The 23,543-nt window shown below is 45.3% G+C and overlaps 1 protein-coding gene across 1 annotated transcript in view; it reads left to right on the top strand.

Annotated features, from left to right (window-relative positions):
- LOC142244438 (ubiquitin-conjugating enzyme E2 E2) overlaps positions 1–23,543 on the top strand; it is a 329,602-nt gene that overhangs the window by 27,274 nt on the left and 278,785 nt on the right. The window contains exon 2 of the mRNA XM_075316658.1: positions 6,854–7,038. Coding sequence (XP_075172773.1) covers positions 6,854–7,038 — 185 coding nt within the window. The remainder of the gene's footprint in view (positions 1–6,853; positions 7,039–23,543) is intronic.

The raw sequence follows: 23,543 nt of genomic DNA, 5'->3' as shown, positions 1-23,543 counted from the left end.
AAAAATCAACCACCAAAGATAGAACGATAAAGATTAAGCATTAAAGAGGCCTCAATTATGTACTAATGGAAAAGAGGATGAGGAGAGGAGACAGATTTCACCATATAAACTAAATACTTTATTTATAGGAATCTGTGAGAATGTTTTTGCTATGTATTATGAGATCAGCATGATGTAGGGGAAGGGAGCCTGATTCCAGTGATGTGACACTTACTGGGCTGCTTAGTGTAGTTTGGATAAAATCCCTGTTATCGTATAGCTGTAGCAGTGGTCAGAATGCTGAGCTGTGTGTAACTCTGCCCACACCACTGATTGGCAGCTTCCTGAGTTCACTATATTATCAGGAACCTGCCAATCAGTGGTGGGGGCAGGGTTATGCTGATTATAAAATCACTGTTTAATCAAGAGGAAATTATAACTAGAGATCTACTTGACCTGCTGCCAGGTAGCCCAACCCCATCCCCAACACTGGTTGCTTTCTGCCTATGCACAGTGTACACAGAAAGCTGCCAGCTCAGCATTCAGAGAACAGCTACATCTGCAGCAGATAAAAAGTTTTAAATATAAATAAGCAGCACCCAGTAAAGTAAGTGATTATATTGCTGGAATCAAGGTCTCTGCCTTTGTATCATGCTGCTCTCAGATGAGATAGCAAAAACCTGCTGACAGATTCCATTTAGACAAATGCAAAAAAGCCAATAAAGTAATTCTGTGGCACATTGAAGGGTTCTTCCCATCTCAGAAATGTCTGATAGGTGCAGGTCCTAGAGGTCGAGGATGGGGATCTGATGACCCCTGTTGTCCTGATTTAGAGAGGACCTGTCAATGTGTCAATTTTAGTAAAGATTTGCATTTTCCAGGATATAACAAATCTGAAGCCTCTTTTCTTGTAACTTTGCATTGTGATGTTCCTCTATTATACCTCCTGGAAAATTGACAAAACTGACCCTTGGATGTAACTATTTTCGAGTATCCCCTTACTAGACATTCTCGCAACATACAAAGAAGTGTTTAGACTGTTATCCATATACACCTAAATACATAGCAGGAATAATATGGGACCGGCACAACACAGACCTTTCAGATAAGGGGATCCAGATTTGCTATTTTATGGCAGAAGAAATATTGGGCACCATTCTTATGCCTTTTAGAGCTCTCTTAAAGGGAATCTGTCAGCAGGTTTTTGCTACCTCATCTGAGAGCAGCATGATGTAGCAAACAGACTCTGAATCCAACTATGTGTCACTTAGATTACTGGCTGCAGCCGTTCTGACACCATTTGGATTTTTAGATTTTGCCATGTAGCAAAACTGAGAGAGCTGTCCCCATCAACATCGTGCTGGCAATAGAGATTGTACATTGACAGGTGTCAATCAGAGGTGGGAGTGTGCCGGTCTGACATGCGCGTGACATTGTAGTCCAGCAATGATAATCACTCGGTGATAGAGCCTTTAGTTTAAGTAAAGAACAGCGCATAGCATGATAAGAGATGCATAGTTGAATTTTGTTTTTTTTTTTAAAGGGAACCTGTCACCACTTTTTTGGCCTATAAGCTGCGGCCACCACCATTCAACATGCTGTAGATAAGAGCCCAGGCTGGGGGTATAACATAAAAAACACTTTATAATACTTACCTAACGGTCGCTGTGGTGGGCCTTATGGGCGTCTCCGTTGTCTGGTGCCGGCACCTCCTCTTTCGGCCATCTTCATGCTCTTTCTGAAGCCGGGGTGCATGACGCGGCTGCATCATACACACTCGCTGGTCCTGCGCAGGCGCACAACAATACTTTGATTTGCCCTGCTCAGGACCTGAATGCCGGCGAGTGTGTATGACGTCAGACCCGTCATGCACTGCGGCTAGAGAAGGAGAGCAAAGATGGCTAAAAGAGGCAGCGCCGACACCGGACAACGGAGACGCCCATAAGGCCTACAGTGCGACCGTTAGGTAAGTATTATAAAGAGTTTTTTATGTTTTACAGCGGCCTGGGCTCTTATATACAACATGGTAGAATACTGTACATAAGAGCCTGGTGGTGGTAGCCGCAGCTTGTAGGCCGAAAAAGTGGTGACAGGTTCCCTTTAACCCCTACAGCATGCTGTCCTCAGATTACATAGCAAAAACCTGCTGACAGATTCCCTTTAAAAGTATTATTTTTTATTAGTGGGAATTGATGTGCTTATTTCTCCCCAATGAAGAATGTTCTACACCTCGTCTATAGGTGTTGTGGTTGGCACATAAGAAAGCTGAGGGATCACTCTGCGGGAGCAGAAAACAGCTGGGAAAGGTGTGATCTGGCCCAAAGCAAAGCCAAGGAAGGAATCTGGAACTCCTCAGAGCTGGAGGAGGAACCTGGCGCCTAGAAGAGCCAGGACAAAAGAGCTGGATATACAACTGTAGTCTATTACAGAGCTGCAAAATAATAGCCCGTGATATTGAGCTACTCATAAACACAGCTCCATCGTTAAATTGTAACTAAAGTTAGAGGCAATCCTGCAGCCAATACGGCCCAATGCTAGTCATTTGCTAGTGTTATGCTATATAACACTCTGTGTGGGCTGCTGATGAACTGACGGAGAAGCCTCGGGGACGATACATTCCCCTGAATTCCTTGCTTTATTATCAGCAGAGTTCCCGGCTCCAAAAGGCTCAAACGGGGAACTCTTTATGCTGATGATTATCCATTAGCGAAGGCTCCCCAAAGGTGAACTTACACCATAGCATCGAGCAATCAAATGTATCCTGGGTGAACCTTTAAAGGGAACCTGTCAGCAGAAATTTCGCCCAAACCCTAAAAGATTCCCCCTCTGCAGCTCCTGGGCTGCATTCTAGCAAGGTTCCTGTTGTTATTGTGCCCCCTGTGAGACCAAAATAAAGACTTTATAAAGTCTTACCTTTTTGTATGGCAATCTTTTGTTATAGTCATGGGGGCGGGCTTCTGGCGTCCGTTATTCTCCCTCCTGGTTCTTTATGCCGTCCCCCATCGCTCCTTTCCATACCTGATGACGCCGCCCAGTGCTCCAGAGGTCCCCGCGCATGCTCAGTGCCAGTCTCACGGGACTGAGCACAGTGTGACCGCTGGTGACGTGTTGCGCAGGCAAGAGATTATGGGCGTCGCTGAGATTGTCATCAGCAAGTACCCGCCCATAATCTCGTGCCCGCGCAACACGTCACCAGCGGTCACACTGTGCTCAGTCCCGTGAGACTGGCATTGAGCATGCGCGGGGACCTCTGGAGCACTGGGCGGCGTCATCAGGTATGGAAAGGAGCGATGGGGGACAGCATAAAGAACCAGGAGGGAGAATAACGGACGCCAGAAGCCCGCCCCCGTGACTATAACAAAAGATTGCCATACAAAAAGGTAAGACTTTATAAAGTCTTTATTTTGGTCTCACAGGGGGCACAATAACAACAGGAACCTTGCTAGAATGCAGCCCAGGAGCTGCAGAGGGGGAATCTTTTAGGTTCTGGGCGAAATTTCTACTGACAGGTTCCCTTTAAGACAAAAACTGTAGAAATCCCAAAATATGGATTGTCTGTGCAGATTCTCCTTAAACAGCACATAGCACGATGCCTCCGCCGCGTGGCCTCCACGATCTGATGACGGTGGGTTATTTCCTGCCCGGGTGATGCGTCTGTGCCGCAGCTGCATTAGAATTTGCTATAGTGAGCCGGAGAGATAACTACGGTACAGAATCTCATAACAGCTTGAATAATAAGAGGACAGGAGTGGGATGACTGTCATTACAGCTCTGAGAACGCTCGCTTACAATGCATAGGTGGGGGTTTAGCCATTGCTTTGGGGAATTAAAGGAACTGTCTAGGATTAGAAAAATAAAGCTGCTCTTTTCCAAAGACACTACCACCCCATCCATGTTTTGGGTCTGGAATTGCAAATTAGCTCCATAAAAGTCAGTGGATCTGAGCTCTGCAATACCTCAAACCATGGCGCTATTTGTAGAAGACGGAGGCCATTTTTTTTTTAAATCCAGGATTGTCACCTTAACCCTTTAAATCTGAACAGTTAAGACCCCGTCATATTTAACGACTTTCCAGCGATCCAAAAAAACGATACGACCTGATAAGGATCGCTGGTAAGTCGCTACGTGGTCGCTGGTGAGATGTCGGTCAGATCTTCCCAATGACAGCAACGATACAGCGACCGTAGCGACCTGTATAACGATCTCGGTGGTCGTTGCACGCCTACGTAGCTGTACATTTCTGAGCTCTGAGTCGTCAACGAGGTCGTTGGTAAGGAGTAAAACACACCAATGCATCCTGCCCAGCAGGACCTCGGCGATCAAAAAATGGTCCAGGCCATTCCGACACCACCAGTGATCTCAAAGAAGGGCCTGGTCGCTGCTATGTGTGAAACGTAGCGAGATCGCTGGCGAGGTCATTGTTGCGTTACAGAATCTGTGCCTCAGCAGCGATCTCGCTATGTGTGAAGGTACCTTTAGGCAGAAGAGGGGTGTCATTGAAGGATATGGTGAAAGTGATGGTTGAGAGTCAGCGGAGTTGGGTCATCTGAGGATGAGCAGTTCACACAATTCTAACACCTCTCTGCAAATATTGGTTGAAAGCATGTATTCTTTATGCCATCTTCTTACTGTCAATATAAAAAGCATATATATTGTTAAATTACTTATTTTTAATGTCCTTAAGATACAGAACAGAGCTGCATTCACAATTTGTTTGACTTCAGAGCTGAATTTATCTAGCGTTTATTCTTGAATTTGAAAGATGATATAGAAAAAATTAGAACGTCACCTCGGGTAATAATGTCAGGGCTATTAAAAAGATAGAAAGGTTCTTACCTTGTCGGGTTGTGATACGCCACAACTGCTTTGTGCTTAAAAGGGTTCTGTCAGCACAGAAAGACTGCACTTGGTGCACCCTTGGGATGGCCAAACATTTAAAGGGAATCTGTCAGCATATTTTTGCAATGTTCTCTGAGAGCAGCACAATGTAGTGGCTGAGAGCCTGATTCCAGGGATTTGTCACTTACTGGACTGTTTGGAGCAGTTTTGCTAGAATACTTATTTTCTGATATTGATATAGCAGTGCTCAGAAAGCTGCTGTGTGTATAACCCCGCCCACAAACCAGACTGACAGCTTCTGGTGTACACTGTGAGCAATTAGTGTGGTGGGTGCGGGGTTAGGCCATGCTCACATCAGTGGTACTTTGCCGCAAAACTGGATCTATCACAATTGCGTTTCAGCTCCATTCATTTCCTATGGAATTGTGTCAACATGCGGTCATATGCGGTTTCGTTACGTTTTTTTCAAACGCATTATTTGTTGGGAAAAAAAAAATAACGCAAAAGTGCTTCATAAAGAAAAGATTCTATTGTCTAGATACCATCATGCATTTCAGGGACATTCTTTTTAATCAGATAATAATCAATCTAATATATAAAGCTGTGTGTGTATGTAATAATAATAATTATAATAATTTTATTCATTTATATAGCGCTATTAATTCCACAGCGCTTTACATACATTGGCAACACTGTCCCCATTGGGGCTCACAATCTAGAGTCCCTGTCTGTACGTCTTTGAAGTGTGGGAGGAAACCGGAGAACCCGGAGGAAACCCACGCAAACACGGGGAGAACATACAAACTCCTTTGCAGATAGTGTCCTTGGTGGGATTTGAACCCAGGACCCCAGCGCTGCAAGACTGCAGTGCTAACCACTGAGCCACCGTATGTGTGTGTATGTATATGTGTGTGTGTTTGTGTGTGTGTGTGTATATGTATGTATGTGTGTGTCTGCTAAAGGAATCCTCACCGTCGCATTTACAATCAGAAAATTTTGCACAGACACCTCATTTGACTCAGGGAAAGGCATAGACTATGTTTTGAGGGGAAAATGTAACCCCGTGCTTTAGGCTATGTGCGCACATTGCGTAAATACATGCAGTTACGCTGCGCTTTGTAGCGCAGCGTAACTGCATGCGTCCTGCGTCCCCTAAACAGTCTATGGAGATTGTGCAGGGGCCGTGCGCACGTGGCGTTTTAGAGCGCAGCGCTTCGGCTACTGCCGAAGCGCTGCGCAAAAAGAAGTGACATGTCACTTCTTCCGTGCGCTTTGCCGGCAGCTCCTGCTCTGTCTATGGCAGGAGCTGCAGGCAGAGCGCATGGAATCGGCTTCACTACGGACATTTCTGCAGCGATTTAAAGCGCACATGTGCTCTTCAGATCGCTGCAGAAATTTCTGCAGTGAACTGTACGCAACGTGCGCACATAGCCTTACAGTTATTCTCGAAAAACCTGCCTCCATTAAAGTCAATGGATCTGGAAGCTACAGGTCATTAATAGCAGCTGTGATTGGTTGCTATAGGCAACAAAGGACATTCTTCGTATAAGAAGCTTATGTGTGAGGTAATATGATATTGGTGGAGAGACAGACAGACCGAGACAGAGAATCAGACATAGAGAGAGACAGACAGACAGAGAAAGTGAAAGAAAAAAAAGACAGATAGAGACAGAGAAACAGTTACTATCCCGGACAACACCGTGTACTACAGCTAGTATTTCATAAAACTATAAGTGATCACCCAAACACTATAGACTGTCTCTACAAGCAACCAGAAGGAATGTATATTGTTTTATACCACTATTGGTGATTTATTTGTCGTACTTATAAACCTTCTGTTTATCACAATCTGCTGAAAAATACTGACAATAAACTGAAATTGATGAAACTAACGTAAAAACTCAAACTGAAGCCATTACGGTTGCAGTACAGATACAAATAAAAGCTAAATGAGCTGTTTTATGCCTCTTTTGTTTATCAGAATAGAATTACTTTTGTTTTCAGTTGTTAATATTTTATGTCTTTTACCTTGTAGAACCTCAAAATGTCAACTGAAGGTCAAAGGGTGGATGATAGTCCAAGCACTAGTGGAGGTAGCTCTGACGGAGACCAACGAGAAGGGGTTCAAAATGAGCAAGAGCGGGAAAAAGTTCAGCCCAAGAAGAAAGAAGGGAAGATATCCAGCAAAACAGCTGCCAAACTGTCCACGAGTGCCAAAAGGTGAGAAATTCCTCATTAATCATACTGTTGTATTGTATTTCTTCAGCATTCTTGGTTGGACTTTTAAAGGGAATCTGTCAGTGGGATCAACCCTCCTAAGCCATTTAAATTGACATGGAGGTCGTAGAGACCTGGATAAAATGATGCCCTGATATCTGCAAACTAATGTCTTATTCCAGATTTATTTCACATTTGTCTTAATATGTAAAGTTAGCTGTTAAAATCTGGCTTCAGAGCTTATTTTGGTAAATTAATGGGGTTTTTACCAGTGTGAGACATGTAGATCAGGCGAGCAGACTGTCAGTCATTACATGTCTCACACAGGTAGTGCCCCCTTTTATTTAAAGTAAGCTTTGGGGGCAGATTTTCAGGGTGATCGGAGATTCAGCTTCCTATGACCTACATCTCCATGTAAACACCTTAGAAGGGTTGAGTTTCCCTTTAAATGCATACTTTGGAGATTAAGGGTCATGGATCCTTCATAAGAATCTCGGTTAATGTACAAAGTGTTAATTTGTGATTGGGCTATTGGTTGTCTTCATTGAAGACCATTTAGCTCTGAAATTTAAAATTCATCTGCAAATTGTTTTGTTTATTATTTATTATAGTGCCATTTATTCCTTGGCGCTGTACATGTGACAGGGTGTATACATAATAAAAAGCAAGTGCAATAATCATGAGCAATACAAGTTGGTACAGACAGGTGCATGAGGAAAGAGGACCCTGCCCACAAAGGCTCAATCTACTTTTTAATTTTTAGTTACCATATTTTTTGTTTTATAAGATGCACCCCAAATTATAATAGAGAGGAAAAAAAGGAAAAATATATATATATATGGGGTCCATCTTATAATCAGGTGGTGTCTTAGGGGGCGGCAGCGATGGTGTAGTGGGGTTACAGGAGGCAGGGGCGGTGCTGGAGTAGTGCGATGCTGCGGGTGGTGCGGCGGGTGTCCCTGATGATCGCTGCGGACGCTGTGAGGCAGGAGGAACATCCTGAAAATGTCGATAGTGTTAGCTTCAAATCATGGCGCCCACAGTCGGCACGTATGCAGATGGAGCTCTCTGCTCAAGATCTTATCTGCACACGCGCCATCTCTGGGTGCCATTTTCATTTAGTCTGCTGCTTGGAGATCAGTGGACTGGAGGTGGCATGTGCGCAGATGAGATCTTGAGCCAAGAGCTCCATCTGCATACGTGCCGACACCGGGCGCCATGATTTGAAGCTCACACTGCACTACATTTTCAGGATGGCGGCCGCTGCCTCACTGCCCGCAGCAAGCATCTGCACAACCGCCGCAGCACAGCACCCACAGCATTGCCCCTGCCTCCACCAACCCCCGGTAATCTGCATTCGGATTATAAGAAGCACCTCTCATTTTCCTCCCAAATTTTTGGGACGAAAAGTGCATCTTATAATCCGAAAAATATGATATATAGGTTTCAGGGAAATGTGTGTATTCACTGTTAAGACTGACATTACTGTTCCCACAAGTAGTGATATATATGTGAACGTTAACAATTTAATGACAGCCAATATTCTTTAAAACAGCGGTAAGGAAGAAATGCATACTGCCCCCCCACTGGTGAAAGTCACATTGTTGTCAACTGTATATGACAGCTGACACCCGTGTGCATCTCCCACAACATTCAAATCACCGCCATTTTGCCCCATTGAACAAAAATAAAAAAAAACAATAAAAAACTTTCAGAAATGCTCAATCTATCAAAACATAAAATAAATTGAATTGATCTGATTTGTGAATGACGTAATTTGGAAAAAAAGTCAAAACAGCAGAATTTTGTTTTTTTGGTCACTGCAACATTGCAATAAAATGTAATAAGAGGCAATCAAAACATAATATCTACACCAAAATGGTATAATAAAAAGCGTCAGCTCAGGACGCAAAAAATAAGCCATCACACAGCCCCAGATCCCGAAAAATGAGAACGCTATGAGTCTCGGAATATGGCCCCAAAATCGCAATTCTTCTTTTTTTTCTTTATAACAAATTTCAGATTGTTCTTTTTACCACTTTAATAAAAAAAAAAGAACTATACATGTTTGATTTCTACAAACTCGTTCTGATCTGGGGAATCATAATGCCAGGTCAGTTTTACCACATAGTGAACATGGTAAATAAAAGCCGCTAAAAACATTGTGAAATTGCAAATTTTTTAACTTTTACTGCAAATAGAATTTTTCCCATTTTCCACTACAGTGTAGCAGAATGAAAGGTGTCATTCAAAAGTACAACTCATCCTGCAAAAAACAACTATATATGGCTATACTGACGGAAAAATAAAAAAGTTAGGTAGAAAAGTAGGAAAAAGCGAAAATGAAAAACAGAAAATGGCCGGGTGGTGAAGGGGGTTAGGTCAAAATTAGCTGTCACTAAGGGGTTAAATGTTTGCATAGCTAGGCAAATTTACCACTCTGTCCCAGTCAAGTGACAAGGCCTGTGTTCGTCCCAGTGGGAAAAAAAGGGCCAGTCTGGCCGACGTGAAGCACTGATATATGATAATTTTACATCATGTAATGCTGAAAGGGTATTCCCATCTCCAAGATCTTATCCTATAATATGTAGTAGGTCTACAAATAATAATATTACCAAGTAACAAAACTTAGGTGTGTAGTATAGTTCTCCCAGGATAGTAACTAAGTGTCTTTCTGTCGGTCTCCCTCTTTGTCTGTCTCCCCCTCTGTCTGTCTCCCCCTCTGTCTGTCTCCCCCTCTGTCTGTCTCCCCCTCTGTCTGTCTCCCCCTCTGTCTGTCTCCCCCTCTGTCTGTCTCCCCCTCTGTCTGTCTCCCCCTCTGTCTGTCTCCCGCTCTGTCTGTCTCCCGCTCTGTCTGTCTCCCGCTCTGTCTGTCTCCCGCTCTGTCTGTCTCCCGCTCTGTCTGTCTCCCGCTCTGTCTGTCTCCCGCTCTGTCTGTCTCCCGCTCTGTCTGTCTCCCGCTCTGTCTGTCTCCCGCTCTGTCTGTCTCCCGCTCTGTCTGTCTCCCGCTCTGTCTGTCTCCCGCTCTGTCTGTCTCCCGCTCTGTCTGTCTCCCGCTCTGTCTGTCTCCCGCTCTGTCTGTCTCCCGCTCTGTCTGTCTCCCGCTCTGTCTGTCTCCCGCTCTGTCTGTCTCCCGCTCTGTCTGTCTCCCGCTCTGTCTGTCTCCCGCTCTGTCTGTCTCCCGCTCTGTCTGTCTCCCGCCCTGTCTCCCTCCCTCTCTGCCTGTCTCCCTCCCTCTCTGCCTGTCTCCCTCCCTCTCTGCCTGTCTCCCTCCCTCTCTGCCTGTCTCCCTCCCTCTCTGCCTGTCTCCCTCCCTCTCTGCCTGTCTCCCTCCCTCTCTGCCTGTCTCCCTCCCTCTCTGCCTGTCTCCCTCCCTCTCTGCCTGTCTCCCTCCCTCTCTGCCTGTCTCCCTCCCTCTCTGCCTGTCTCCCTCCCTCTCTGTCTGTCTCCCTCCCTCTCTGTCTGTCCCCCTCCCTCTCTGTCTGTCCCCCTCCCTCTCTGTCTGTCTGTCTGTCTCCCTCCCTCCCTCTCTCTCTGTCTCTCTCTCTATCTGTCTCTGTCTTTATCCCTGTCTGCCTGTCTTGCTCTGTATGTCTGTCTGTCTCTCTCTGTCTCTCCACAGAAATCATATTACCTCACACAGAAGCTTCCTATACTAAGAATGTCCTTTGTTGCCTATAGCAACCAATCACAGCTCCTATTATTGACCTTTAGCTCCCAGCTGCATTAACTTTAATGTAAGTAGGTTTTTTGGTGAATAACTGTAAAGCGCAGGGTTAAATTTTCCCCGCAAAACATAGTCTATGACGTTTCCTGAGTCAAATGAGGTGTATGTGCAAAATTTACACCTGTGTCGTTTTGCATCAGTTGCAATCAGTTATGTGACTGATGCAATGGATGCGTTGCAGATAGTGGCACAACTGATGTGACTGATGCTGCAAAAAAAACGATCCGTTGTTCACTCGGCCGCCGGGCGATCAGCTGACCGTTCACAAAAGCCGGCCGATCAGCTGATCGTTCGGCCGCCGAGAGAGACATAGATTTCAATGATTAAATACAAGAGCTGAGCATGAGCAGTGAAAACAAAAGGATTCCGCCGCTCAAAAAAGTTACATGCTGCGTTCCTGCCACCTGACAGTCAGTCGTTCCATGACTGATCTGTCATGCGGCGGATGCAATGCAATGCTATCAGTCGCAATCCGTCGTCCATACAAGTCTATGGGGAAAAAAGCGGAATCCTGCAAAATATTTTGCAGGATACCATATTTCCTCAAGGTAACGGATTGCAACTGCTGCCAAACAATGCAAGTGTGAAAGCAGCCTAAGGCTAGGTTCACATTTTCGTTGTTTTGCATCAGTCACATGCGTTGCTTGACGCATGTGACTGATGCGTTGTACAACAGATGACAAAGAACAGAAATCATTGTCGGAGTCCGTTGTGTGCGGGGGGCGAAGCACAAGGGGGGCGGAGCGTGAGGGGGCGGAGCCGTGGCGCTGAGGACGTCAGTGCCGCGGGGATTGCAGGGCTGGGGACAAGTGAGTGTGTGTGTGTGTGTGTACACATGCGGAGTGTGGGAGGGGGCAGAGCCGAGTGGGGAAGTGTCGGCCTCCTTGCACACGTATCCAGGGTAAATATCGGGTAACTAAAAGCAAAGCACTTTTTGCTTGGTTACCCGATATTTATCTTGGATACCAGCGTACACAGCTTAGCGCTGGCTCCCTGCACACGTAACCACTGTAAATATCGGGTAACTAATCAAAGCGCATTGCTTGGTTACCCAATGTGTATCCTGGTTATGTGTGCAGGGAGCCAGAGAGATCATGACCAGCAAAATCCTACGGATTGCGCTTCTCAAAAAACGTTACAGGCTGCATTGCTCCCGCCCGGCGGTCAGTTAAAAAACGACTGACCGCGACGCAGCGGATGCAACACAGCATCATCAGTCGCAATCCGTCGCTAATAGAAGCCTATGGGGAAAAAAACTGGATTCCTGCAAAATATTTGCAGGATACCGTAATTCCTCAAGGCGACGGATTGTGACTGATGCAATACAACGGAAGTGTGAACCTAGCCTAAATGGGACGGTGACCATTCCTTTTAGCAGACATACATACACACACACATACACTCAGCTTTATATATTAGACGTCTCTTACCTCATGTGCAGGGCATTACAGCTTAGGTATGCATGGTTACGTCCACTCATATAGTGACAGTTGGTCAGTTAGTTGCTTGTGGGCGTACGCATGAATACCTCCACTACTATAATGTCCTTTTTGAGGTAAGAGAAATGGCTATATCAGGAGAACTACCGTATATTACATTTCTAATTGGAGGTATTTGTTAATACTATTATTACTCCTACTACATACTGGGACAGGATCTTGGAGATGGGAGTAATGTAATTTTCACGTCCGCCGTGACTTTACCAGGAATCGGTTCCTCTCACTTTCTATCCCTAATCAGAAAGGGTCTTCCTCACCAGCAGATGTAGAGAACTGGATTTTAAAGATAATTACTGGTATCTTACAATTCTGTTTTTCTTAAATGTTATTTTGGCCTCTATTTGAAGATGTCAGAAAACCCCTTTCCTGTAATAGCATGTGTAAACATTTTTTTTATACCTAGAATTAGTTATACCTTTATCGCATACTCATTTTTGGTACTTGTTCTTGATGGACACAGATGAATGGGTGCTTTTAATTCTATTTCTTTATCGTTTTCCTTTTACCAACCATTAGTCGCCTTATAGAGAAGTCAGTGATAATCATATAGTACAGGTTTCTATATTGGCTTAGGTTTGTGCTCAGCAGAAATGTTTGTCTTTAGTGGAGACCTATTGGATTCCCATTGCTCCTAAGAAGAGGAGTGAAATGCTTTGTGCAGTGTTAGTTTTCTCTGCACGGTGGTGATCTATTTGCCCTTTTCACTTAAATTGCTGGGAGCACTGCTGTGCATGGAAAAACAGTAAAGGTCCTGCACAGCCAAACCAGCCCTGAGGGGCCTTTTCTTCTCAGGATCGGTGGGGGTCACATCCTAATCATCACTTGATTAAAGAAATACACCCCAGTCAGACTCCACTCATACAGGGAAATCAGATCCCTGGCTTTGGACTGGGGGCAGCGGTGGGGTTCCTGGGTTGTATGTTCTCCCCGTGTTTGTGTTTTTAGATTGTGAGCCTCAATGGGGACAGTGATGATGATAACATCTGTGGCATATGATGGTGTAATATAAGCAGTGCATAATAAATAATATGTCCTCTTCCTGTCTGAACAGGCATTTGCATAAATATATAATGTTGTAACTTCTTAAGACTGTTTTTTCTTACGCAAATATGGACCATGATGTCCAGACCGGCTGCGAGTCTCCTGCCCCATACTCCACAGCGGCATGGCCTATGAGGTGATTGCGCTCTTGTCAGGAGGCCCCGGGCCGGTCAGGAATGGTGGTCAGTAATTGGACTATGAATGTTAAACTTGTGAATTCGGTCTAAAGCGGGCTTTACACGCTACAATATATCTAACGATGTGTCGGTGGGGTATGTCGTAAGTGACGCACATCCGGCATCGTTAGTGGCGTAGTTGCGTGTGACACCTAGGTGTGATTCCGATTGTACACAACGTTGATCGCATACACGTCATTCATTCCCGAGGCAGCACACATCGCTGTGTGTGACACCCCGGGAACAATGAACACATCTTACCTGCGTCCCGCCGGCAATGCGGAAGGAAGGATGTGAGCAGGTGGTTACGTCCCGCTCATCTCCGCCCCTCCGCTTCTATTGGGCGGCCGCTGTGTGACGTCGCTGTGACGCTGAACGTCCCTCCCACTCCAGGAAGTGGATGTTCGCCGCCCACAGTGAGGTCGTATGGAAGGTAAGTACGTGTGACGGGGGTTACAGCATTGTGCGACACGGGCAACAAATTGCCCATTCCACACATACGATGGGAGCGGTGCGATTGCAAATAGGATCACACGATTAATTGAAACGTGTAAAGCAGCCTTTACAGTGTTCTCCTTGTCTTTTTACTTTAAATTGGGGTCTTAGAGGCAGGACAAGGAGGGAGACCATTATTTCTCCTCCATTTAAATTGTTTCTCTTGTGAAACCTGTATCTAACAAGGGTATTTAGAAGGTCGATTATACCAGGAGGTGGATTATGCCAGGAGGGTAATGCCATAGAGACCCCACAGAGGTTAGATATTTGGGTGGGGGTATGTGAATGCTGTCGGTATCTGCTCCTCTCCAGCCATGGCAGTGAATAGCCCCCGCACAGATTGTAGGGAAACACTAGGAGGGAGCAGATGTTCAGATGGAGTCGGCAGGGTGTGTGCCGGCTGATCTGAATGTTTAGCAACTCGCTGGAAACACCAGGGGATTCTGTATTTTCAGTGAAGCGCCTGCTGCAGTGTAACCATTACTGGCAAATGTATACTGTCAGAGCAGCAAGATCCTTCTCCAAGTGTTATCTCGTGGCCTCGCCGTAATAAGGGTGTGCACAGGAAAAGACGCCATTATTGTCATTAGCAGCACAAAGAAGACGTCTGACTTTCCATAGCCTCAGTGTGGTAGGAGAGCATAAGGCTATGTGCGCACGGTCTTTTTTTGGTCTTATAAACGGAATGACGTTGCTTCCCCAGCAAAGTCTATGAGTTTCCATTTTTGCTGTCTCCACAGTGCTTTTCTTTTTAGCTATGTTTTTGAGCTGACAAAAAAATGTCAATTCTTTTCAGCGTTTTTTCACCCATGCAATGCATTTGAAAAACGCAGCAAAACGCAGGAACAAAAACGCACCTCATGCATTTTTTACCCGTGCATTTTTGCCGCGGGTGTGTTTTTTTGCGGCCAAAAACGCACAAAAATGCAGTGTAAAAAAACCCGCAGTATGCGCACATAGCCTTAAGGCGGTGTCACACGTGCCAATATATCGTGCGATCGCACCCGCCCCCGTCGCTTGTGCGTCACGGTAAGTTTGTTGCCCGTGGCGCATAAAGTCGTTAAACCCCCGTCACACGCACTTACCTCCCTAACGACGTCGCTGTGGGCGGCGAACATCCTCTTCCTGAAGGGGGAGGGATGTTCGGCGTCACAGCGACGTCACACAGCGGCCGCCCAATAGAAGCGGAGGGGCGGAGATGAGCGGGACGTAACATCCCGCCCACCTCCTTCCTTCCGCATTGCCGGAGGACGCAGGTAAGCTGCAGTTCGTCGTTCCCGGGGTGTCACACGGAACGACATGTGCTGCCTCAGGAACGACGAACAACCGGCGCGCAGAAGGAGGAACGATTTTATGAAAATGAGTGACGTGTCAACGAGCAACAATAAGGTGAGTATTTTTGCTCGTTAACAGTCGCTCGTAGCTGTCACACGCTACGATATGTCAAACGATGCCAGATGTGCGCCAAAAACGACGTGACCCCCCCCCCCCCCGACGTCCGATATATCGTACCGTGTGACGCCGCCCTTAGTGTAATATGGCTCTGGTTTATGATTTCAAGGTGCCCGGGTGTATTTCTGTTAATCATTTCATCAGTCTTTGTCCAAGTCGCCATGCTGAAGGTAGAATAGTGAATACACACAAAAGTTATCATCTACAGAATTTAATTTATCCACAGTTTATTTTAATGCCTATCGTAGTTTGGCTACCAGTTGGTAAGCCGCGTCATATTATATCCTAAAGGAACACTAAAACCTAGAAATGAACGTTTACATCAAACAATAAATATGATCTCTGCATGGTCCTTAAAGGGGTTGCCCAGGTTTAGCATGAAAGTTTGCAGTCACTCTATGTGAATCCCGAAAGCGTGCGCAGTGTGCACTGTCAGGATTCTCTGGTGCCAGCAAGTATGTGATTTGCATGCTCCCGGACACATTTCGACTGGACATACGAGACTTCTCGCAGACTCCGTTCACCTTGTATGTCTAGTTAGAATGGTGCTGGAAGTATGCATATCACATACTTAGGCCAGAATCACACTTGTAGTGCCTCTCGTGTAACTCGCGCGAGTCTCTTATGGTAGAACCCGGCATGGCCGCACACTCTCCTGACAGGAGCGGGTCGGTTGCATGTATCTCTATGCAGCTCAGACGCTCCTGTATGCATAGTGTGCGGCCATGCTGGGTTCTACCATGAGAGACTTGCGCGAGTTACACGAGAGGCACTACAAGTGTGATTCTGGCCTTACAGTCTCATGACTACTTGGTGTCGCCACCAGCACTAGAGAATGCTGACAGCGTGCACTGTGCACACTGTCGTGATTCAAAACTCTGCAGTAGTCACATATAGTGACTGCATGACTTTCATGCCAAACCTGGAAAACCCCTTTAAATAGTCAATCCCCATTTTTCATTGTAATTTCCAAAATGGCTGACTATTGTTACACCTTCCGGCCCCGTGCACATGTTGCAGATTTGCCACACACATTTTCCAATAGCAAATTCTCAGTGTAATACTGAACCAGCAATATACATGTAACGCTCTGATATTTTCTGCTAGAATTGGAATTCCAGTGCAGACTTTAAAATTCACCATCTCCTTTTGCAGTATTCATTGCTAACTTCTCTGCTGCAGTGAACACATAGGGTTAAATCAGCAGCAATTCCTCAATGAAATTTGAGGAAAAACCCTTGTATTGCATTGGAAAGTGTGCCAATCAAGAGACCAATATTGGAGCGTGAAGGGTGGAGAGGTGCATTAAAGGGGTTGTCCACTTTATCTTTATTTTAACATGATTTTGTGACACTTACTATGGTAGGCGTACTATAGATTCTCCTTCATTTGACACTGCTGTATTCTTAGCAGACTGCACAGCGCTCCTGGCTACAAAATGGCCGCTGGTGAGGCGCAGGTGTCCAGTTGTATTGCAGATGGAGGAGGTTGATGGGCCGCGGCCTGGTGACATGCTTCTCCATCAGCAGCCATTTTGTAGTTAGGAGCTGTGCCGTCTGATACATGTATATATACTGTGTGTGTGTGTGTGTGTATATATATATATATATATATATATATATATATATATATATATATAGATATCTATCTATCTATCTATCTATCTATCTATCTATCTATCTATCTATCTATCTATATATATATAGTATATTCCCAACACACTGTTAAAATTGAAGGAAAGTGGACATCCCCTTTAAGGTCAAATGTCATATTTTACACAAAGCAACTGGATTGTGACATTTTCTGTTTTTACCTGGAACCATTTCATGTACGGAAATATGTCGGCCATCTTCATGGACAGCATGTACGGTTATGACTCTATAGGTGATCCTATAAACTATAAAGCAGAGAGGACACGACCGTGTGATTATTACTGCAGATCCGCATATATATATATGATCGGCTTGTCTAAATATATATTCGATGGCTACCATAGGATGCTGCTAGGAAGGGTCATAAGGATCTGCTGAAAAAATCACATTGTGTGATTATTACCGGCTAAAAGCAGATTCAGAAAGGATTCTGGTAATCCCATAAACAGAAGATGAAATCTCTCCGTGTATTTTGCTTCGGCAGCATTTCTGCGCTATATCCTCATATGAGTGCGTCCTAAATTCTCTGGTGGCTCGTCATATACATCCCAGCTGCGGCACCTATGTATTCGGCCTCTCTCCGCCGCTGGCTTATTAGCAGCAGCTGTAAAGCACATTAATGTCTCACAATAGGGTTTATCATACAAAGGCGGGAGCAGATGTGAGGTCAGAGCTGGAACACGTCCTGTCTGTAGGATCACACATTTATCATGGGGTATGCCAAATGTAAAAAATGACAATGGAGTGTGCTCAGCGACAGAACATGTCATGGCGGCGGCATTCATGAGGCCTCATTCAGACGTCTGTGGGCTAATTTCCACCAGTGTTTGGTCAGGGTGTCTGTTTTTACCATCAGTGATTTTTGAGTATGCGTGATAAGTAAATTGGAAAGCCCACAGATGGCCTCCATGACTTTCTTGGACCCATACACTTGTATGGATGATTTTGGACTTGAATCAAGAAAGTACAGGTCTCCATGATTGTTTTCAGACACTGTCATGTGAACAGCTCCATAGACTATAACGGGTACCTGAAAAACGGACGCCTGAATAAGGCTACTTTCACACATCCGGCTGTAGCAGTGCGGCACAATCCGGTGCTCTGCTGAAAAAACGAAACCGTTTCTTTTTGCTGACGTTTTCGTTTTTTCCAGCATTGACTTGCATTGGCGCCGCATTGTGCCACATGGTCTTGCGTTCCGTCCGTTTTTTGCCGCATGCGGCAGATATAGCCGATGCGGCGGCCGGATGGAACGTTCCCTGGCTCCGGCAAAAAAAAAAACACATACGGCCGCCGCATGCGGTTTCTGCCACTGCGCATGCTCAGTAGCATGCCACAACCGGAAAAAAATGGACGGGCCGCATGTAAAAACGTATGCAAAGGATGCGGTGTTTTCGCCGCATCCATTGCATAGGTTTCACAGCCGGATTGAGCCGCAGTGCTCAAACCGGATGTGTGAAAGTATCCTTAGGCCCAGGTCTGTCCCGTTGCTATTGTTCAATCATTGTACTTAAAATCCCAATAAACATCATATTTAAAGAAGATGACATCAAATTCATCAGCAAACATGATCATTTATGAAAGGAAGCATAGAAAACAGTCAGAAAAGGGTAAAAACAATTAAAAAGTACCCAAAATACTACACAAGGAAGATGGGTCTTGAGAATCTGTGACCTGTTGTACCAGATCAGTATATAAAGGTAGTGGAGGGATGTCATATTGCCACCAAACGTGGCTCCTCAGGGACTTGCACAGTATTCTGCTATAGGCTTGTCTATATATTAGCAGTAGTTTTATCATCCCTTTGCGGCTTTACTGTTTTAGTACTTATTACTAGTTTTTAGCTTTTTTTGTTTTCTACTTAGTGCCTTTAAGAACTCCTTCAGACGTCTCTGAATCATGTACATGTTCTAGCTTTGTTTTTCACATATAGAACTCTTATCCATTAGTTTGTGTGACTGTTCACGCCTGTCTTGTTCTGTTCATGAAGTAGGGAAAAAATAATAAAGATGTGTGGTTTTTTTCATCTGGGTCTATGGGTCCATGAAAGGACAACAGACCGTGCACATTGTCCTCCGTGCATAACCCATGATTAACATTGTACTGGATAGAAGCAATTTCACAATTTATTTTTTCATACTAGATAATCACTGATTAAACTGATGGACAGCACAGTGGCTCAGTGGTTAGCAGTGAATGGTGTCTCAGTGGTTAGCAGTGCACGGTGGCTCAGTGATCAGCACTGTTGCTTTGCAGCGCTGAGATCATAGGATCAAATCCCACCAATGACAACATCTGCAAGGAATTTGTATGCTCTCACCGTGTTTGTGTGTTTCCTCTGGGGTCTCTGGTTCCCGCTCACCCTCAAAAGTCATACTGATAAGGAATATAGATTGTGAGCCCCAATGGGGATAGTGATGATGTCTGTAAACCGCTATGGAATTAATGTTGCTGTATAAGTGAATTAAATAAATCAATTAAATGGTTACAACCGAAACACTGACTAAATCGGATCAAATGTGTTGATGAAAATTGGACCTTATTTTGCATACCAGAAAAATCATTGTGTGAATGAGGTTTAAGGGGTTGTCCCATCTCGGGACATTGATGGCGTATCTGCAGAGCTGGCCAGCCATGCTCCGCTCTCTCATTTGTATTATAGTTCTGAAATCTGCAGAAAGTAGACGCTCTACATTTTTTTGACTCGTAAAGGCAATACAGAGAGCTGTATCTCCATGGCCATCTCTCCATTCCTACTGGCGCCAAATCCGTTCCCATTCTCAGGTCCAAGATAGTCATATAATCATATAATGGTACAGTTGGAAGGACCCTCAATGGGCATCAGGTCCAACTCACTTAAAGTGCAGGTTTCCCTAAATCATCCCAGCTATATGTTTATCCAGCTTCCACTTGAAGATTTCCATTGATGGAGAGCTCACCACCTCCCGTGGTCGCCTGTTCCACTCCCTGACTGCCCTCACTGTCAGAAAGTCTTTCTTAATATCTAATCTGAATCTCCTTCCTTTTAGTTTCATCCCATTGCTTCTTGTACTTCCTTGTGGTAATGAGAATAGGGTAGTTCCCTCTGCACTGTGACTTCCTTTCAGATATTTGTAGACCACTATTAAGTCTCCTCTCAGCTTTCTCTTTTTCAAAATATACATTCCTAGTTCTTTTAGCCGTTTTTTATATGACATGGTTTCCAGACCTTCTACCATCTTGGTTGCTCTTCTCTGGACTTGCTCCAATATATCGTTTGTTAGTAAATGTAATGACTGTAATGCAATCCTGTTTTCTCTCGCACCCATTCAAGTCTATGGGGCGAGAGAAAAATTGCACTGCACTTGCGGTACACCGGTGTACTACGAATGCAGGGCGAGAATGGCAATAGCCGGCAACGGAGGAGAGAGCGAGATAAATCCCTCCCTCCCCTCCTGAGAGCCAGCCCGCTCCTCCTCAGAGCCAGCCCGCCCCCCGCAGCTGAGGTCCGCTCGCACGATCGGACCTCAGTTGCAGTGACACTCGCATGACACTCGGCTCTGCTGTACTGCCAGCACGAGCCGTGTCATGCGAGGGAATCGCAGTAACTCCCGTGTGGCCCCAGCCCTAATAATAAAATATATAATTGGTGGAGGAAGGTTGAACTAGATGGATCTAGGTCTGTTTTCAACCTAAGTAATTTAACCCCTCCCCCCCAAAAAAAATAAAAAAACTGCCCATTTGCTGCTCTATAAATGTTACTAGAATGGTGTGCTGTTCCTGATTATAGGGGTTTCATCACTTTGGATCTTTTCGCACTAATCTTTGCCCATCGTTTGCCTCCTTCTCCCTGATGTGATTGACTAGAAAACAGAATCTGAGGGCAACAGCTGGAAGCATAAAGCGCTGCCCGCGGCGCCATTGTCTCTTCAGTTATCATCCTTCACATGTTGGAGAATTCCTCCCGGCGGCTGGATTCTTGGTAGGTTTTCTGATGTGCGGCTATAAATGGCATTTATACGTAACCTGTATGCTACTGTCCAGCTGAATGTCTACAATACATCTTTATATAGCAATGTATTGTTTACTCATGACAATGCGTGTATCCACCTCTATCGGATTCTATATCTAGACAGACAGATATAGATGTACATTGTTATGAGTTATGGATTTTTGCAAAAAGTTATTCCCTCTATGGCTTTAGAAAGAGGAATCTATCTAGTATAAGCAAAATCTGGATTGACTTACTTTTCTCAGCCATTATTTGTTTTTCATCCTTCTCTGCTTTTTATATTGATTTTGTCAGTGAAACTTTATCGGGTGCCCCCCCCCATGACCGTGCTCATTCTGGACCTGGTCATCGTCCTGGTCAATGGTGGAACCAATGCACCTGCTCACTTTTTTCTCCGCTCTACCTCAGTGATCACGTTCTCCTTCTATACTGTGCATGGAATATACCTTTGGCCAACATCGCATGCTGCAGATCCCTGATAGCGCATGTTCTACCGCCGCTCCAAGACAGCAGCAGTGGGGTGCAGACAGAAAAAGCAAATCAGTTGCAAACTTGCTTTTTTTTCCCCACAGTTTCCCTAAGGGGTACTTTGCACGTTGCGACATCGCTACTGCGATATCGTCGGTGTCAAATTGAAAGTGATGCACATCTGGTGTCGGTAACGACGTCGCAATGTGTAAAGCCTAGATGCGCCGATAAGCGTCGTAAATCAGTGATCCGTGTAGTGTCGGACATTTTCATAATGTCGCACCAATAGGAGATACGATGTTGTTCCTCGTTTTTGCGGCAGCACACATCGCTGTGTGTGAAGCCGCAGGAGCGAGGAACATCTCCTACCTGCCTCCATCGGCTATGCGGAATAAAGAAGGTGGGCGGGATGTTTACGTCCCGCTCATTTCCGCCCCTCCGCTTCTATTGGACGGCTGCCGTGTGACGTCGCTGTGACGCCGCACGACACGCCCCCTTAGGAAGGAGGCGGGTCGCCGGCCAGAGCGACGTCGCAGGGCAGGTAAGTGCGTGTGAAGCTGCCGAAGCGATAATGTTCGCTACGGCAGCTATCACCACATATCGCATCTGCGACGGGGGTGGGTACTATTGCGCTCGGCATCGCAAGCATCGGCTAGCGATGTCGCAGCGTGCAATGTACCCCTAAGACTATGTTCACACTTTGCATCTTTTCAGCCTTCTTTTATATTTTTTTTTTAATGCAAATTAAAAGTTGCTTTTCAGAATTCTCATGCACACGATCGCTTTTTTTCCTGACTGAATTAGAAAACCGCCTTCTTTTTCAAAACTGCAGCTTGTCACCTCTTTCACAGTTTTTGCAAAGCAATAAGAGTGTAAAAACGCATTTTTGATGTTTTTTTGGTGAATGACACTAACTTTATTAAATGTACTTTAGACAAATGAAAACGCATTTGCACTGGATCCGTACTTCCGCTAAAATAACGTTTTCAACGGATGTTAAAAAGACGTAGTGTGAAACCAGCCTAACATCCGTTGAAAACGTTATTTTAGCGGAAGTACGGATCCAGTGCAAATGCGTTTTCATTTCAATGCATTTGCAATGGACTCGCGTCCACCTGCGTTCACCTGCGTTTGCGTGCGTTATAGTGCGGATCCGGTGACTTGCAGTTTTTTAACATGATTCAAAAACGCTACTTGTAGCGTTTTTGAGCTGCGTCAAAATACTGCAAGTCACCGGATCCGCACTATAACGCACGCGAACGCAGGTGAACGCTGGCGTGCTGATAGACAGGATCCTGCTTTTGTACTGAGCATGCCCAGAAAGTACTGAGCATGCCCAGAACCAGTCTCGCGTGATCTGTCTGTCTCTCCTCCTCCCTCCCTCACCCTCTCTCTCTATCTCTGTCTTTCCCCCTTCCTCCCTCCCTCCCTCTCCCCCACCTGAGAGCTGCGGACACTCGTAACCAAGGTAAATATCGCGTAACCACTTCTCTTAGTTACCCGATGTTTACCTTGGTTACCAGCGTCTGCAGCTGTCAGAAGCCTCCTCCCAGTCTAGTTCCCCTCACTCCCGATCACATGACTCCAGTGCCCGCCCCTAAACATCCAGTGCAGGATCCTGCAAAATAACATATGCGTTTGCATACGTTATTTGCTGTAAAAGCAGGATCCGTACTTCCGCTAAAAAAACGTTTTCAACGGATGTTAAAAAGACGTAGTGTGAAACCAGCCTTACGTGCTAAGAGGGCAGAATGAGCGCAGGAACTAACACCCTTGTGACTTGTCTCCTCGCTCATTAGCATATCATAAAGGATCTTTAGAAATACTTTTTCTAAAGATCCCTTAATTTATCATACTAGATACAGGGAAGGTTAGGCAGGGATTACTAATATGTACCCAGAACTGCTCGTGGTTCTGGGTGCATATTGCACCTGACAGGTTCCCTTTAATAGAAAATGATTCTGTAACCTCTTGGAGAAGGCTGTTGTACATGTCTGGCAGAAGTGC

The sequence above is a fragment of the Anomaloglossus baeobatrachus genome, chromosome 6 (assembly GCF_048569485.1).
Source record: "Anomaloglossus baeobatrachus isolate aAnoBae1 chromosome 6, aAnoBae1.hap1, whole genome shotgun sequence".
Lineage (NCBI taxonomy): Eukaryota > Metazoa > Chordata > Amphibia > Anura > Aromobatidae > Anomaloglossus > Anomaloglossus baeobatrachus.
This window is presented reverse-complemented; position numbering and strand designations above follow the sequence as displayed.